The sequence below is a fragment of the Oncorhynchus mykiss genome, chromosome 7 (genome assembly GCF_057628025.1).
Source record: "Oncorhynchus mykiss isolate SJ-2025 chromosome 7, ASM5762802v1, whole genome shotgun sequence".
NCBI lineage: Eukaryota > Metazoa > Chordata > Actinopteri > Salmoniformes > Salmonidae > Oncorhynchus > Oncorhynchus mykiss.
This window is the reverse complement of record NC_143028.1, coordinates 20,387,501-20,405,000: the sequence shown is the minus strand read 5'-3', so window position 1 is coordinate 20,405,000 and position 17,500 is coordinate 20,387,501. Positions and strand designations below refer to the sequence as shown.

The window sequence follows — 17,500 nt, the reverse complement described above, 5'->3', positions numbered from 1 at the left end:
GAGGGGAAAGGAGTAGAGGAGAGAAGGCATGTCTGGACTGGTGCCCGACAACAGCCCTGAAGGACTTCCTTAAGTGTCCGTTGCCAACCTCGTGTTTCTCTGGCCTCTGTGGAGAGCCGGTGGACACCATCATGGGTCGACAACAAGCAGGACTCCGTACCCAGAAGGACCCAGTCACATAATGAGGGAGAAGGAGGGGGGAGGAGTCAAAAAGGCACTGTGAACTCTAATAGACCGAGTGGGTTGAGGGTGTGAGTGTTAGGGTGTGTTGTCTGTCTGTCTGTCTGTCTGTGTGAGAGACTGTTCTCCCGCTCGGCCGGTCTTCATGCATGTATTCATCAGGGCCTGGGGAAGCGGAGAGCTCAGGTCAATAATCACATCTGAGAAACACTCAGTCATCGCTCTGAATTTGTTCATGACAGGCGAGAGAGTCCACTCCCAAATCAATTAAAACCTAATTAGGCTCTCAGTTCCTTCTCAGCCTTCCCTTTTTTTATCTTTTGCGTACACGCTGTAGTGTGTGTGTGTGCGTGTGTGTGTTTTCCTTAAGCATGTGTCAGTTACAGCCAAATATATACTTTGTACACACACACACTTCACCAAGGGAGCTCTGGCGTAAACCTCTTTGAATAGCCACCGTGGTGTGGCCTTAGGTAGGAGGGTGTGTGAATTGGATCAAGGCCCTCTCATTAGTGAAGTTTGATCCTGGGCCTGTGCAGGCTTTTGTTCCAGCCCAGCACAAACGCACTTCACTTCGCTCTCATAAATCGGGAGCGTTACTGCTAGGCTGGGAACAAATATGTGCACGCCCTGTGAGGTTCCCAGAACCACCGTTGATGGACACGGCTCTCTAGAGACTATGTCAATCTAAACATTCCTGCTCCCAATGACCGTGTATGGGGCTGTATTATTTGTGTGTGTGTGTGTGTGTGTGTGTGTGTGTGTGTGCTGTATTATGTGTGTGTGTGTGTGTGTGTGTGTGTGTGTGTGTGTGTGTGTGTGTGTGTGTGTGCTGTATTATGTGTGTGTGTGTGTGTGTGCACATGTGGGTCACACACAGAACAGTGATCCAGTGCTGTGCTGAAGGCTGCTGAAGGCCTTTCATTGTAATTAGATGTGAGGCTGTTTCAGAGGCTCTTGTTTGACGTCTCCGTCACATATCCAGGGGAGGGTTGAGGGGGGACGTCTGTTAATTATCCGTCCCAGGAAATCCACCGTGGAAAAGCTGAAATTCACTATTTTCCTTCATCTGCTTGCTCTGCCCTCATGTTTAGCATCACATTATACGTGTTTTACCCTTTTCCTTACAGGACAACCATGGCTACAAGCTGATAAACAATTTGACATAAACAGTTGCATTCATGATGATTGACTAATGCCAATACAGATATAAGGCCTGCCAAGCAAAAACCTGAAATTGTTTGCTCACTGGGAAATGAATATCCCACTAGTCAGTGACAACTGTTTGGAGGTTGTGACCGCAACTGTGAGCTTATTACAGTACTATAGACACTATGTCCTGGGATTTCTTATGATCTTCTATGTAGAAGAACACACACACGCATGCCTGTCATGCAAGCACACACACCGTGACCCCTCTCCCAGCTTCATAAGTGTCAGCGACTCGTTTTTCTGTTGAGTTGGCTAATTTTGGAGCGGCAGGTGAGGATTTGTCTGAGTCCAAGTTTCACCTTTCCTCCTCGTCTCTGAAATGACAGTTAAGAATTTGGGTTAATGGGTCAAAGGTCATGTGGACTAGAGTTCAATCACATTGAGCCCCAAAGCTGTTTTCTTCTCTATTCTTCTCTTTGTCCTTGGTTTTATAAGCTTGAATCATCCATTCAACATTCTGAAATCAATACATCCTTCTCAAAGCACCTCTTTTAGCGTACACATGATTAAATAAATCCACAGGTACGTCGTCCATATTAGGACAGCCTTAGTTTTGATTAGACCAAAACAACTCTTCCTGAGATGAAATCAATTCCTGCTTACCCTGAGGCTGTCCTAATATGGACACCACGCGTAAAAACATTTCCAGGATTTCTCACGAAATTCTCCATGTCTCATTCTCAGGTATCCTTGACTTCATTGAGATCCGCGATGGCGGCTCGGACTCGGCTGAGCTGCTGGGTAAACACTGCAGTAACATCGCCCCCCCAGCCATCATCTCTTCTGGTACTGCCCTGCACATCAAGTTTGTCTCAGACTACGCCCACCAGGGGGCTGGCTTCTCGCTGCGCTACGAGATCTTCAAGACAGGTGAGCCCATTATGTCCGGCGCTTCGTTGTTGAGGCGTTTTTAGTGGTTGTTATTTTGGGAGGTTTTCATGATCTTTAAGACAGGTGAGTGAATTCTCTAATTCTGCCCGGTGAGCAGAGGGGGGGGGGGGGTGTTATTGGTTGTGTGATTGGGGACGTTGATGTTTGACTGGTTACCGTTAGGTCGGGATGGAGACATATGCAGAGAGACTTTGGCCAATCTTAAATGGACGCCAAGTTGTTGCCTTCTTGGTACTCCATTTATTCAATATAAATGTGCATTTGGGAAACCTGTGTTGGTCAATATTGCCCATGAGGTGCTAACATGGCTTTCAACCATGTAAATGTGATCTAAGTTCATCCTAATACATTTTTGGGGTTGAAACCACAATGGCCAAACTCTCTCCAATGGCTCTGGGTGGTCATTCCCCTAACTAGCTAACTAGCCTTGTGGAACATGGATGGTTGACTGAGTTCTTGCTATGGATGCCTTGGGCAGAAGGACCTATGATGACCTTCTCCTTAACGTGGTGGGCGTCTACCTCACCCATGCACACCTATTACACACAAACACACGCGCGCTCACCTCGCCGCCTCACACACACACACACACACACCCAGACACTCCCAGACCACTCCCAGACCAATTAGCTTCAAGAGAGGCAGGGAGGAAAATAAACGCTGGGTAAGCCTTTAACTCTTTTCATCCTGTCTGAAAAGTATCTCAGGAGGCCTAGTGGTTAGAGCGTTGGACTAGTAACCGGAAGTTTGCTAGTTCAAAACCCCCGAGCTGACAAGGTACAAATCTGTCGTTCTGCCCCTGAACAGGCAGTTAACCCACTGTTCCCAGGCCGTCATTGAAAATAAGAATTTGTTCTTAACTGACTTGCCTGGTTAAATAAAGGTAAAATAAAAATAAAAAATAAAATTAACTGGCCTGGGATCTGCTTCATCTAGAGGGGGAGGATGGCTGAGAGGGGTTACAGGCGGTGAGGAGATGATGAGGAGGGAGGGGTGAGGAGGAGGGGGCAGGGTGGGGGAGAGTGATTGAGAGGGGCTACAGGCGGTATAGGGAGATGATGAGGAGGGAGGGGGGAGAGGGGGCAGGTGGGGAGAGTGATTGAGAGGGGTTGGGAGGGCGGTATAGGGAGATGATGAGGAAGGAGGGGTGAGGAGGAGGGGACAGGTGGGGAGAGTGATTGAGAGGGGTTACAGGCGGTATAGGGAGATGATGAGGAGGGAGGGGTGAGGAGGAGGGGGCAGGGAGGGGGAGAGTGATTGAGAGGGGTTACAGGCGGTATAGGGAGATGATGAGGAGGGAGGGGTGAGAGGAGGGGGCAGGGTGGGGGAGAGTGATTGAGAGGGGTTACAGGCGGTAAGGAGATGATGATGATGAGGGAGGGGGAGGAGGAGGGCAGGGTGGGGTAGAGTGATTGAGAGGGGCTACAGGCGGTATAGGGAGATGATGAGGAGGGAGGGGGGAGGAGGAGGGGGCAGGGTGGGGAGAGTGATTGAGAGGGGGTTACAGGCGGTGAGGAGATGATGAGGAGGGAGGGGGGAGGAGGAGGGGGCAGTGTGGGGGAGAGTGATTGAGAGGGGTTACAGGCGGTATAGGGAGATGATGAGGAGGAGGCAGGGTGGGGGAGAGGGATTGAGAGGGGCTACAGGCGGTATAGGGAGATGATTACTGGGAGAGGGAGAGGGTAGAGTGAGGATGAGGGATTGAGAGGGGCTACAGGCGGTATAGGGAGATGATTACTGGGGAGAGGGAGAGGGTAGAGTGAGGATGAGGGATTGAGAGGGGCTACAGGCGGTATAGGGAGATGATTACTGGGGAGAGGGAGAGGGTAGAGTGAGGATGAGGGATTGAGAGGGGCTACAGGCGGTATAGGGAGATGATTACTGGGAGAGGGAGAGGGTAGAGTGAGGATGAGGGATTGAGAGGGGCTACAGGCGGTATAGGGAGATGATTACTGGGAGAGGGAGAGGGTAGAGTGAGGATGAGGGATTGAGAGGGGCTACAGGCGGTATAGGGAGATGATTACTGGGGAGAGGGAGAGGGTAGAGTGAGGATGAGGGATTGAGAGGGGCTACAGGCGGTATAGGGAGATGATTACTGGGAGAGAGGGAGAGAGGGTAGAGTGAGGATGAGGGATTGAGAGGGGCTACAGGCGGTATAGGGAGATGATTACTGGGAGAGGGAGAGGGTAGAGTGAGGATGAGGGATTGAGAGGGGCTACAGGCGGTATAGGGAGATGATTACTGGGAGAGGGTAGAGTGAGGATGAGGGATTGAGAGGGGCTACAGGCGGTATAGGGAGATGATTACTGGGGAGAGGGAGAGGGTAGAGTGAGGATGAGTTGGGATTTGAGTTTAACCATGGTGCTGGTGGTGGTAGTCCATAAGAGGAAGTGTACTTGACATACAGTACACTCACTGTACTGAGCTATACTGATACGTTCTATATTGAGCTGCTCTTTGCTTGTAAGATCCCATTGACATGGATGTTTGGGTGGGATTCGCTTAGTACCTCCTCTGTTTCCAAACATTTTTAAACTTGATTTGAACGTGGCCCAGTTTTGTCATTTAGCTCTGTTACCAAGGCCACCAGCACAATGATATGATGATGTGATAGGGCTGGTATTATACACACATACACACACTCTAACAGAATGGATGGGTATGCTGTTGCCATGGTTTTAACAAGAGCCTACTATGCATTTGGGGTGCAAAAAACAATGGTATGCGTGTGCGATATGTGTCCGTGGGTGGTTACAGTGTGCTTGGTCGTTATAGGATTTTGTTTGTGTCTAAGTAGGCGTATAGATGTGTGTGTGTGCGTGCGTGCTCTGTGTGTGTGTGTGTGTGTCTGTGCCTGCGTGTGTTTCTGTGCGAGAGAGATCGACACGCAGAGCACATGTTTTGGAGGGCGCTGTTCTCTCCCTCTGCATCCTACACCCATCATGGTTGTTTGTTTTAGCAAGTCAGGTTCGGGACAAATCGCTCACAAACCCCAGTAGTGTGCGAGTTCTGGGAGAACATTAGAGACTGCCAGGCACAACCCCCAGTGAGAGAGCTGTTGTTTATTTACATTGATGTTTGTGCATGAGGGCTGTGTGTTCTAGTCTTATTTGTGTGCACTTGCCGTGTGTGTGTGTGTGTGTGTGTGTGTGTGTGTGTGTGTGTGTGTGTGTGTGTGTGTGTACATGTTCTCGTCTTATTTAAGTGTGCGCGTGCAGTGTGTGTGTGTTTATGCATCCGTGTGTGTTTTTGAAGGAGTGCGTCACTAGAGGAGATATGTACTTAGGTCAATACACAGCTTGAGGCGTGTCTGTCAGTCCTAATTCGCTGCTGATCAGGGTCGTGTTCATTGGGGACACAACGGGAACACGTTTCGAAAACAGTTTGCAACTGAAACTAAAATCAGTGTTTCTTATTGGGCAAGTCCAAGTAATAGCCCCACCCTGTTTCAGTCTGTTTTCTTCCGTTTGGTGCCAAATGAACACGACCCTTGCAGTCTCTTTTCCTAGACTGCCATCAGCACCCGAGGTGAATGAGGAGGAGTCTGTTGTAGCTTCACTCAGAGAATACACTGTTAAGTAAGCAGAGTGTGTGTGCAGACATGCATATGTGTTTGTGTATACTGTACCTCCCTTCCTATGTTCAGTGCCAATAATGGATACAGGGATAATAAACAGCAATAAGATATTTGACTTCTCACCCTAAACTGTATTCCCTGATCCATTTTCCCCTCAGCCCCCATCCCTCCCCCTGGGGAGCGTGTGCCCCAAAACAACAACCCTCCAACCCCACCCCACCCGCATCCCCACACCCGCACCATAACCCCACAGTGGTGAAAGTACACCCCACTGCCCTCCCTCCCCCATTATTGTTGTGCCCTACTTTTCTCACACACACTGGCGTATTAACCCCTCATACCAAACCAGCCCCCCACTCCGCCCCCTGTCATGTGACTGTTACTGTGACACTGTTACCACGGCTACAGCGGGAAGACTTCCCGCCAAGCGACCTCCACCAGCCTCCAGCACTAGCGCAGCCAATCGCTATTGATCTTTCTGTGGTTCCCCCTTGGGGTCATGGTTGACTCTGTCCCCCCCTAACTCGGTCTGCAGGGGTCAAACCTCGGGAATTGAATACACACGAACACACACCCCTCAAGTGTATTTCCGCAGAACCCTCGGGTTGACTCCAGCGAGAGTAGGCTGCGAGGCAGAGAGGGAGAACGGTAGAATGGGAGAGTGAGAGAAGGGGAGTGTCAGAGGTTGAGATGTGCAGGGGTGAACTCTCACAGCATGAGTATGTTGCACGAGGAGGAGGGAGAGGAAGACGAAAACAGGAGCAGGGGGAAGAGGGTGAATGAACAGGCTACGGCATCTCCTCTGAGGGATGGGGGTGGAAGGAATGGAGCGTGGGAGGGAGGGAGGGGGGATTCCCTGACAAAATGTGCAGCGACTACTCCGTCAGGCACTCAGCGGAAAGCGCCCGACGCATTTCTACCCAGCAACTCACCCACTCACCCCTCCCTCTCCCCCCTCCCCCTCCTCAACCCCCTGCCTGCAGACAGCTCTTGCCAAATGGCTGCTCGTGGTGAAATGTGCAAACCAGGCGTGTGTGTGTGTGTGTGTGTGGGGGGAAGAGGGGCTTGTTTTTGGAATGTTCATATAGTTGAACTAATAAGGACTAACAAAAGGGAGAGTACTCATGCATACACACCATCTCTCACACACATATTTGGCATGTGGCGATGCTCAGCGTGTGCGAAGCTGGTGGTAACACACACTGGGCTAATATAGACAATGCAATGGTGTGATTGAAGCCCTCTTTCACACACACACACACACACACACACACACACACATTGCCTATTCAGTGAGGGCCAGTCAATGAGCAGTAGTAGACCTTGCTGGAGAAGTGCTTTGGGCATGCTTTCTCGTGTGTGTGTCTCTCCTCTCGTCCTGCGGTGAAAGGCAGCAGTCCTCATCTCCATGAGGTCTATAACAGTGTGGCCGGCATAGTGACTGGTTAAGGCAGGCATCACACTGGCCTTGCCTCTACTCGTTAAACGAGAGGGTTGGACTGACCAATGGAGACACAGACACGCGCGCGCACACACACACATACATGCACGGAGGGACAACACACATGCGCAAGCAAACACGTACACACACACACACACAAAGGCCTTTGAGAGAACATTCAAACACTGCCCCGTGGTGATGGTTGGGGTTGTTGTGAATTAGGGGTAGACCACATGTGGTTCGAGACTCAGGTCATATCAGATCTGGTGCTTGTCTGTTTGCTGTTGCTAATCTGGTTCTTCTATTTCCACTTTCCAGGCTTCTTCCACTGTGCTGCTCTTTCTGCATGCCCTGCCCCTCAACAATGTATACACAGTACAACTCAACAATGTATACACAGTACACCTCAACAATGTATACACAGTACACCTCAAAAATGTATACACAGTACACCTCAAGGACATGTCCGTTCTATACCATTGCTGTTGTTAGAGCTTTGAATAACCAGAGAGGCGGAGGATAGAGAAGACAAGAGAGAGAAACAGGGTGAGAGGTGGGAACACAGAAGAGGTTGGGGATTGTAAGGTGCAAAGTATATTTGATCGGTGCTTTGAATAAATGAGAGAGAGGGAGAGAGAGAGGGAGAGAGAGAGGGAGAGAGAGAGAGAGAGAGAGAGAGAGGGAGGGAGGGAGGGAGGGAGGGAGGGAGGGAGGGAGGGAGAGAGAGGGAGAGAGAGAGGGGGAGAGAGAGAGAGAGAGAGAGAGAGAGAGAGAGAGAGAGAGAGAGAGAGAGAGAGAGAGAGAGAGAGAGAGAGAGAGAGAGAGAGAGAGAGAGAGAGAGAGAGAGAGAGAGAGAGAGAGAGAGAGAGAGAGAGAGAGACGTGCACATCACAAATCATGAATGTGCGCGTCCATAAGACTCAACTTAGGGGGAAGTTTATATGGGAGGCACATCTGTCGAGAGCTCAAGGTGAGCCGCCCAGGGCGCATAAATCTGCATAGCTAATGAGCTGCCGGGCCGCTTCGAGTTTACTCCCGTTTGATTTGGCTTGTGTTTTTCTTTGCTCTTATTTTGTTGAAGCAAGGGAGTGAATGCAGAGCTTACTGGGTTGTGGGGCGAATATGAGGTTTATGATGAGGCGTGTGTGTGTGTCAAAGGTCAAATGGGGGTGCTTATATTTGTCCTGTTTCGCTGCGTGTACACGTGGGTCACCTTCCTACTGGTAAAAAATGATTGCTTTCCTGTGAAAAATGTCTCATGTCTGTGTCCTGTGTGTGTTCGCCATAGGATCGGAATTCTGTTTCCGGAATTTCACCAGTCCTTCCGGAGTGATCGAGTCCCCTGGCTTCCCCGACAAGTACCCCCACAACCTGGAATGTTCTTACATCATCATAACTCCGCCCCACATGGACGTGACCCTGACCTTCTTGACCTTTGACCTGGAGAACGACCCCCTGCTGTCAGGAGAGGGAGACTGCAAGTACGACTGGCTGGACGTGTGGGACGGGCTGCCCCAGGGTGAGTGCTTACCAGACACATACACATATGCATGTGTACACACACACACACATACACACTGTATGAGGCACATGCATGTGTTTGAACACAAACACACACATACCCACACACATCGTCTACAATACCGCAATGGAGCTTTTTCTGCGGCCTTTGTCTCAATAACAATCCAGGAACTAGCCCCTTCCTGCATTAGCCATCCTACACCTCCCAGGACTAAGCTTTTCCCATGACTTGTTTCCCATTCATCCCCTTCATCAGGCCTACTTCCCACTTGCTTCAATCTGCCCTTATCACACAGCACTTTCTTCCTGTTTGGGAATAGGGAGTACGGTGAAGTTGCCCCTAGATGCTGTTCTTGGGTCAATTTAACATTTTTCTCACGAATGTTTAAGGTTAGGATTGGGGGAGGGGAGGCTAATCCTAGATCTGTACCTAGGGGAAACGTCACACTGGAAGCGAGAGTGAGAGTGCATGTATGAGGGGTATCGGTTGCCGTGGCGGTGAGGCGCCTGTGGGCGGAGTTACATAACGCACCATAGCTACATGCTAGTGGTATCAGGAGAGATCAGGAGAGGAAGGGAAGGGGAAAGCACCAGTGGGAGAAAGCTCTGGAGAGCGGTATCAAAACGCTCCGTTTTCTACCGCTGGGGCTGGGAGCAAGATGCTGATACATTAGTAGAGAGGAGAATTTTGACTCTCACTTGCTCAAATATTTTTTGAACTTGAAATGGCCAATACAAACAGCTTCAATACCTCCTCACTTAGGGCCAAACTACTCCCATTTTCAATGTGGTTCAAATGCTTTGGTCAATCACACAAGTAGAAATGAGTCTTTTGTATAACATGACCCATGTGGGAATTACATTACATTTACAGACTAAAACTTTACAGACTAAAACTAAAGTACTGGGCATCAGGTTCCATTTCAACTCAAAGAAGAGAGGCAAGATTCATTGAAATACATTGAAATTCCAATTCAAGAATAGTTTTTTTTTTTTTTTTAAACAAGGGATTTTTCATGACTTGAATTAAGAATTTCAATGAACTTCCTTGATTGACTGAATTGACGTGGAATTGAGCCCAACCCCATCGAGCACATTAGTCGAAACACTGGAGAGTCTTTAGATCTGAAGGAAAAGAATGGAAAGCTGATTTGGGGAATCTTCCGGAACGTTGTGTGTGTGTGTGTCTGTAATCCTGGCGGATTGGGTGGGATTGAGAAGATTGGGTGACAGCCGTGTATAATCTAAAGTCTGCCCCCACAGTGGGTCTTAATTCCAGCCTAAACCACACGAGATGGAGAGACTCACGCTGAGACACAGACCTTCAGCCTTTTCATTAGATGCTTACTCCAGTTTAAGCCCATGTCTGGACCAAAAAGCACTTTCAATGGAGATGCTCACATTCCATGAAATGCAGGGATGCTAATGAAACATGTTAAAATCCTGAAATAAATATATAAAAAATAGGAAACCGCATCCGAGTTTGCTTTTTGCAGGAATATATCGAATAAACGTGCAAGTTTTTATTTTATTTTGTGAAATAAGTATATTAAAAGGTCCACAAGTATTTTCTTCAACAAGGTAAAAATCTGTCGTTCTGCCCCTGAACAAGGCAGTTAACCCGCTGTTCCCCGGTAGGCCGTCATTGTAAATAATAATTTGTTCTTAACTGACTTGCCTTGTCAAATAAAGGTTAAATAAAACATTTACATCGGTTTATTTTGAACACTGAAAACATACTGGTTGGTATATGTTGAATGAAGACCCCTCCTAACTATTTTTGTCTGTGTGTGTTTCCAGTGGGCCCTCTGATTGGTCGTTACTGTGGTACTAAGATTCCTCCTGAGATCAAGTCGTCGTCTGGTCTGCTGTCTCTGTCCTTCCACACGGACATGGCTGTGGCCAAAGACGGCTTCTCAGCCCGCTACAACATGACACACAAAGAAGTCAATGACAGTAAGCCTCTCCCGCCTCTCTCTCTGTCTGTCCGTCTGTCTTTTGTTTTCTCGTTCTCCTGTTCTCGCGTTCCCATATCCCTTTCTGTTTCTCTCTTTCCTTCCATCTCTCGCTCCCTCTACCGTTCTATATGTGTCCTATTGCCCTCGTAGGCACTTTCTCTCTCTGCCTCTCTTGACCTCTCTCTCCTTTTCACTCCCTCTTCTCTCTTTCTTTCCCTCTGGTGTCCCTCCGCCTCTAACTCTGGTCCCCCTCTTTCCACCAAACTCTCTCTGTCTCCTAACCACACCCTCCCTCACCTGCGCCCTTTTCGCTCTCTTCCCCTCTAACCCCCCCCCCCCCCCCCCCCCTCTCTCCACAGCGTTCCACTGCAGCACAGCGTTTGGTCTGGAGTCGGGGAAGATTTCGGACGACCAGATCTCAGCCTCGTCCTCCTTCTACGACGGCCGCTGGTCCCCTCGCCAGGCCAGGCTCAACAACATGGACAACGCCTGGACACCCAGCGAGGACAGCACCAAGGAGTACATCCAGGTCAGACAGTTAAAAAAAAAAAAGAGACACAGCGAGAGAGACAGCGAGAGACACACACATAGACCCACACACAGACACACACACAAAACGCACACACACACACACACACACACACACACACACACAATCAAACACTGTTTTGACAATATGCAGTGTGCGGAGCAGATGCAGGATGCGATCTGTCACTTGATAGATGAGTTCGCTACTCAGGAATGGGCTGTTAGCAGTGGAATAGTGTGCCATTGATTTTTTTACCTCCTCCTCTCCCTTATCCCGCTCTCCCTCCCCAACAGCAGCCCCATAGGGCCAGGCAGCACTCCCCCCCCCCCCCCCCCCCCCTGTCTATGTGACAGATGGACATACAGTGGCAAGACAACAATAGATGAACACAGTCTGATTAAACTAATAACACACAAATGATTGTATTTTTCTTGTCTATATTGAATACATCATTTAAACATTCACAGTGTAGGTTTGGGAAAAGTATGTGAACCCCTAGGCTAATGACTTCTCCAAAAGCTAATTGGTGTGAGAAGTCAGCTGACCTGGAGTCCAATCAATGAGACGAGATTGGAGATGTTGGTTTGAGATGCCCTGCCCTATAAGAAACACTCACGAAATTTGACTTTGCTATGTGAACCATGCCTCGAACAAAAAGAGATCTCAGAAGACCGTCAGATTAAGAACTGTTGACTTGCATAAAGCTGGAAAAGGGTTACAAAAGTACCTCTAAAAGCCTTGATGTTCATCAGTCCACGGTAAGACACATTGTCTATAAATGGAGAAAGTTCAGCACTGTTGCTACTCTCCCTAGGAGTGGCTGTCCTGCAAAGATGACTGCAAGAGCACAGCGCAGAATGCTCAGTGAGGTTAAGAAGAATCCTAGAGTGTCACCTAAAGATTTACAGAAATCTCTGGAACATGCTAACAGCTCTGTTGACGAATCTACGACAGGTAAAACACTAAACAAGAATGGTGTTCATGGGAGGACACCACGGAAGAAGCCACTGCTGTCCAAAAAAAAAACATTGCTGCACCTCTGAAGTTGCAAAAGAGGACCTGGATGTTCCACAGTGCTTCTGGCAAAATATTCTGTGGACAGATTAAACTAAAGTTGTGTTGTTTGGAAGGAACACATAACAGTTTGTGTGGAGAAAAAAAAGGCACAGGACACCAACATCAAAACCTCCTCCCAAATATAAGGTATGGTGGAGGGAGCTTCATGGTTTGGGGCTGTTTTGCTGCCTCAGGGCCTGGACAGCTTGCTGTCATCGACGGAAAATGAATTCCCAAGTTTAGCAAGACATTTTGCAGGAGAATGTAAGGCTATCTGTCCGCCAATTGAAGCTCAACAGAAGTTGGGTGATGCAACAGGACAACGACCCCAAAACACAGAAGTAAATCAACAACAGAATGGCTTCAACAGAAGAAAATACCCCTTCTGGAATGGCCCAGTCAGAGTCCTGACCTCAACCCAATTTGAGATGCTGTGGCATGACCTCAAGAGAGCAGTTCACACCAGACATCCCAAGAATATTGCTGAACTGAAACAGTTTTGTAAAGAGGAATGGTCCAAATTCCTCCTGACCGTTGTACAGGTCTGATCCGCAACTACAGAAAACATTTGGTTGAGGTTATTGCTGCCAAATAAGGGTCAACCAGGTATTAAATCCAAGGGTTCACATTCTTTTCCTACCCTACACCCTGGATGTTTACATGGTGTGTTCAATAAAGACATGAAAACATATAATTGTTTGTGTGTTATTAGTGTAAGCAGACTGTGTTTGTCTATTGTTCCGACTTAGACGAAGATTTGATCAAATTTTATGAACAATTTATGCAGAAATCCAGGTAATTCGAAAGGGTTCACCTACATTTTCTTGCCACTGTAGCTCTTAACCTGACTGTGATGTCTAGATGTATCTGTGTGGGTATTTGGCTCAAAGGAGTGCAGGATCTGCATCGTTACTTCATATCTCTGTTGTCCCAATAATCTTACCTACTTGGTATCTCGTTCTCTCTCTGCGCCTGGAAAAATAAAGGAAGGTAGAATAGAGCAGAATATAATTGAAATGTATTGAATCAAATAAATTGTCCTTTTATTTTGTAATAAACGGAAATGTATCTTCTGCTTCTTCTGAAATGTATCTCATTATCGCTCCCCCTCTCTTCCCCCTTCCACCTCTCTCTCACCCTCTCTCTCTCTCTCTCTCTCTGTCTCTCTCTCTCTCTCCCCTCCCTCTCCTCTCTCTCTCCCCCTCCCTCTCTCTCTCCCCTCCCTCTCCTCTCTCTCTCTCCCTCTCCTCTCTCTCTCTCTCCCCCCTCTCTCTCTCTCTCCCCTCCCTCTCTCTCTCTCTCTCTCTCTCTCTCTCTCTCCCTCCCTCTCTCTCTCTCTCTCTCTCTCCCCTCCCTCCTCTCTATCGCTCTGTCTCGCTCTCCCAGGTGGACCTCCACTTCCTCAAGGTGCTGACAGGCATCGCCACCCAGGGGGCAGTCTCCAAGGAGACCCAGAAGTCCTACTACGTGACCACCTTCAAGCTGGAGGTCAGCACCAATGGAGAGGACTGGATGACTTATCGCTACGGCAAGAATCACAAGGTAATCTAAAAACCCCCCCAATGTAGCACCTGGAACCTGAAAGCTAGAACCCAAATGTGGAACCCAGTTCTCAAAGTCTCAGTTGGTTGTATATTAGTTCTTTCAGCTGCAGCCTAGCTTGCAGAGCTGGTTGACACAACGTCGTAAGGAATGCGAAATTGACGTCACTTCTAACCGTTTTGCCCACTGGGAGACTAGCTGGTTCAATTCGCTCTGGATAAGCGTGTCTTATCCAGACATGTAAATGACTCAACTGTAAATGTCATGTAATTCCTACCATGGGTCATGTAATACACCGCTCCCAAGACAAATCTATAATCTATATATCTTGTGTGATTGACCAACATGTCAATGGCGTGTGTACTGGGAGCGGTGTCAGGTGCAGGAGAGCAGAGTGTTGTGAACAGGCACACACTTTATTGAGGCAGGAGAAGCCAGCAGACGGACGCCACTGCGTCAAAACCTCCAGCCAATATGCAAACGTGCAAAACGCGCAAAACCGCCTCACGGGTGGCGCAGTGGTTAAGGGCGCTGTACTGCAGCGCCAGCTGTGCCACCAGAGACTCTGGGTTCGCACCCAGGCTCTGTCGCAGCCGGCCGTGACCGGGAGGTCCGTGGGGCGACGCACCAATTGGCCTAGCGTCGTCCGGGTTAGGGAGGGCTTGGTTGGTAGGGATATCCTTGTCTCATCGCGCACCAGCGACTCCTGTGGCGGGTCGGGCGCAGTGCACGCTAACCAGGGTTGCCAGGTGCACGGTGTTTCCTCCGACACATTGGTGCGGCTGGCTTCCGGGTTGGATGCGCACTGTGTTAAGAAGCAGTGCGGCTTGGTTGGGTTGTGTATCGGAGGACGCATGACTTTCAACCTTCGTCTCTCCCGAGCCCGTACGGGAATTGTAGCGATGAGACAAGATAGTAGCTACTAAAAACAATTGGATACCACGAAATTGGGGAGAAAAAGGGGTAAAAGAAAAAAGAAAAAATAATATATATATATATATATATATATATATTTTTTTTTTAAACGCGCAAAACAGTCACAATGATATTGTATGAACATGAAACAGAAACAAGGAATAAATGCATACCAGTAAAGCGCGTCGACATAGACACGTAACACAAAAGCAATCTCACACAAAGACATGAGGGGGAACAGAGGGAATAAATACATGCAGTGTGATTGGGTAATGAAAAGCAGGTGTGCAGGGAACAAGACAAAACAAATGGATCAATGAGAAAATGGAGCGGCGATGGCTAGAAAGCTGGCGGACGTCGATCCGCCGAACGCCGCCCGAACAGGGAGAGGGGCCCGAACAAGGAGAGGAGCCCGAACAAGGAGAGGAGCCCGAACAAGGAGAGGAGCCCGACTTCGGTGGAAGTTGTGACACCAAAGCATTTGAACCATATTGAAGATGAGAATAGTTTGGCTCTAAGTGAGGAGGTATTGAAGCTGTTGTATTGGGGCTGTTTTATAAAATATACAAACTAAAACTAGACTAAAAACGTTTCTTAAATTTGTCTGAAATATATCCCAGTTATCAAGGCCAGGAGAGTTAGCTGCTCTGTTGGTGCTGTTCCGATGATACTGTGGGAATGACTGGGAATTAGATTCAGATTCCTGTTGAGAATGAGTCATGTCCCTATCCCATGAAGTGTCTTCCTGATAAAGGGAGGAAGAAGGGAGGGATGGAAAGGAGGGAGGGAGGAACCTGCCAAACATGAACAATAGAGTCCTCTGTGTGCCCATATCTATCTCTGCTATTCATCATGCTTTCACACACACAAACACACACCAGTAGGGTTGTAAACACAGCTGGTGTGTGTGTGTGTGTGTGTGTGTGTGTCTGTGTCTGTGTGTCTGTATCTGTGTGCGTGCTTGAGTTTGTTTATGTTTGTCAATGGGATAAGGTAGGAATATAATACTCATACTCAATGTAAACGTGAACTCCGACCCAGATGTGTATGTTAAAGCCACCATGGACTGTAGAGAGGGGGAGAGTAATCTGGTTTTTTATTTTTATATCCCAAACTCCTTTCTCCCTTTGGGGCCGCAGTCTGTCTGTTTCAGCTTTGGGTGACGGGTGGGGGGCATACGATGTCTGTGAAGCGATTATTTGAGGAAATGGATTTAGAATTAAATTAAAAACTCAAACAGATGGAAATCCCCCCCCCCCCCCCCCCCCCACACACACACCACCACTGACCTTAGAGATGACTGTCTGGACTGGAGATCAGTTTTGAGCAGGGGTGTGTGTGTGTACGAGAATGGGGTCACAGTCTGTCTAGTAATATACATACAGTATGTGCATACCAGACGTAGGTTCAAATAGATGGGCGGGGTTTGTACATTTTTAGATTATTCTATTGGTTCATACACACGCACAGGTCTGGTACACACACACACACACACACACACACACACACACACACCCTAAACCTCATAGAAACCGGTCATAATACTTATTCTAACCACCTCTTTCAATGCCCTCTCAGTGGACATTATCTGGATCCATTCAAGCTCAAACGTCCCCTGTCCATATGCATGTTCCGTGACGGTTAATCCAACAATGGTGGCGTGCAGACAGACACACAGAGTTGGAGTTATAGCCTGGCCCTCAGCCCTTAGAGATCCTTTAAGTGTTTAAACCAGGGAACACGATGGGGGGGCATGGCAATGAAAGGAGATTTGCCCTTCTGATTGTCATTTAACAGTTGGTTTCTATCTAAACTAACGGGCTGGTAATGGAGTGTCGGAGTGTGTGTGTGTGGGGGGGGGGGGGGGGGTGTTCATGTGTGTGTGTGTGCGTGCATGTCACACTGGTGATATGTCGTCCAGATGTGCTTTGGTGGTGTATCGTCAGGTATGAGGCAACTACAGTATGAGTAAAGGGATTGAGACTTGTGTTTGCAGGTTGTGTTTGTTTGTGAATCTGTGCATGTCTGCATCTGTATTTATTGATGTGCAGACGTGTGTGTGTGTGTGTGCGTGTGCGTGTGTGTGTGTGAGAAGTGGGGAGCAGGGTGCCGACACACGGAAACAGCAGCTGGAGGTCTCTAGTCACTGTTCCACAGTGAGCGACAGAAGGTTGGAAACATCAGCAGTTCTCATAAAGCGGATCTGAAGAATCACGCAAGTAGCACTAGGGTCTTATTCATTAGTGCACACCGTGGCAAACAGAAAATAAGCTATTCTTATTGGAAAAGCTCAGTTGGCTCAGTTGTGTGACTGGCAGCGTGTTGTTGGAACATGTGTGACTGGCAGCGTGTTGTTGGAACATGTGTGACTGGCAGCGTGTTGTTGGAAAAGTGTGACTGGCAGTGTGTTGTTGGAACATGTGTGACTGGCAGCGTGTTGTTGGAACATGTGTGACTGGCAGCGTGTTGTTGGAACATGTGTGACTGGCAGCGTGTTGTTGGAACATGTGTGACTGGCAGCGTGTTGTTGGAACATGTGTGACTGGCAGTGTGTTGTTGGAACATGTGTGACTGGCAGTGTGTTGGAACATGTGTGACTGGCAGCGTGTTGTTGGAACGTGTGACTGGCAGCGTGTTGTTGGAACATGTGTGACTGGCAGTGTGTTGTTGGAACATGT

The 17,500-nt window shown here is 48.4% G+C and overlaps 1 protein-coding gene across 2 annotated transcripts in view; it reads left to right on the top strand.

Moving 5' to 3' along the window:
* nrp2a (neuropilin 2a) overlaps positions 1 to 17,500 on the top strand; it is a 66,323-nt gene that overhangs the window by 17,107 nt on the left and 31,716 nt on the right. Inside the window, exons 3-7 of one of the 2 annotated variants that reach the window (XM_090240536.1) lie at positions 2,077 to 2,262; positions 8,590 to 8,820; positions 10,623 to 10,778; positions 11,140 to 11,309; positions 13,752 to 13,907. In XM_090240536.1, the coding sequence (XP_090096662.1) occupies positions 2,077 to 2,262; positions 8,590 to 8,820; positions 10,623 to 10,778; positions 11,140 to 11,309; positions 13,752 to 13,907 (899 nt within the window). Of the gene's footprint in view, positions 1 to 1,997; positions 2,263 to 8,589; positions 8,821 to 10,622; positions 10,779 to 11,139; positions 11,310 to 13,751; positions 13,908 to 17,500 lie in introns of those variants that run through there. The other variant, XM_090240535.1, reaches the window with a different exon arrangement.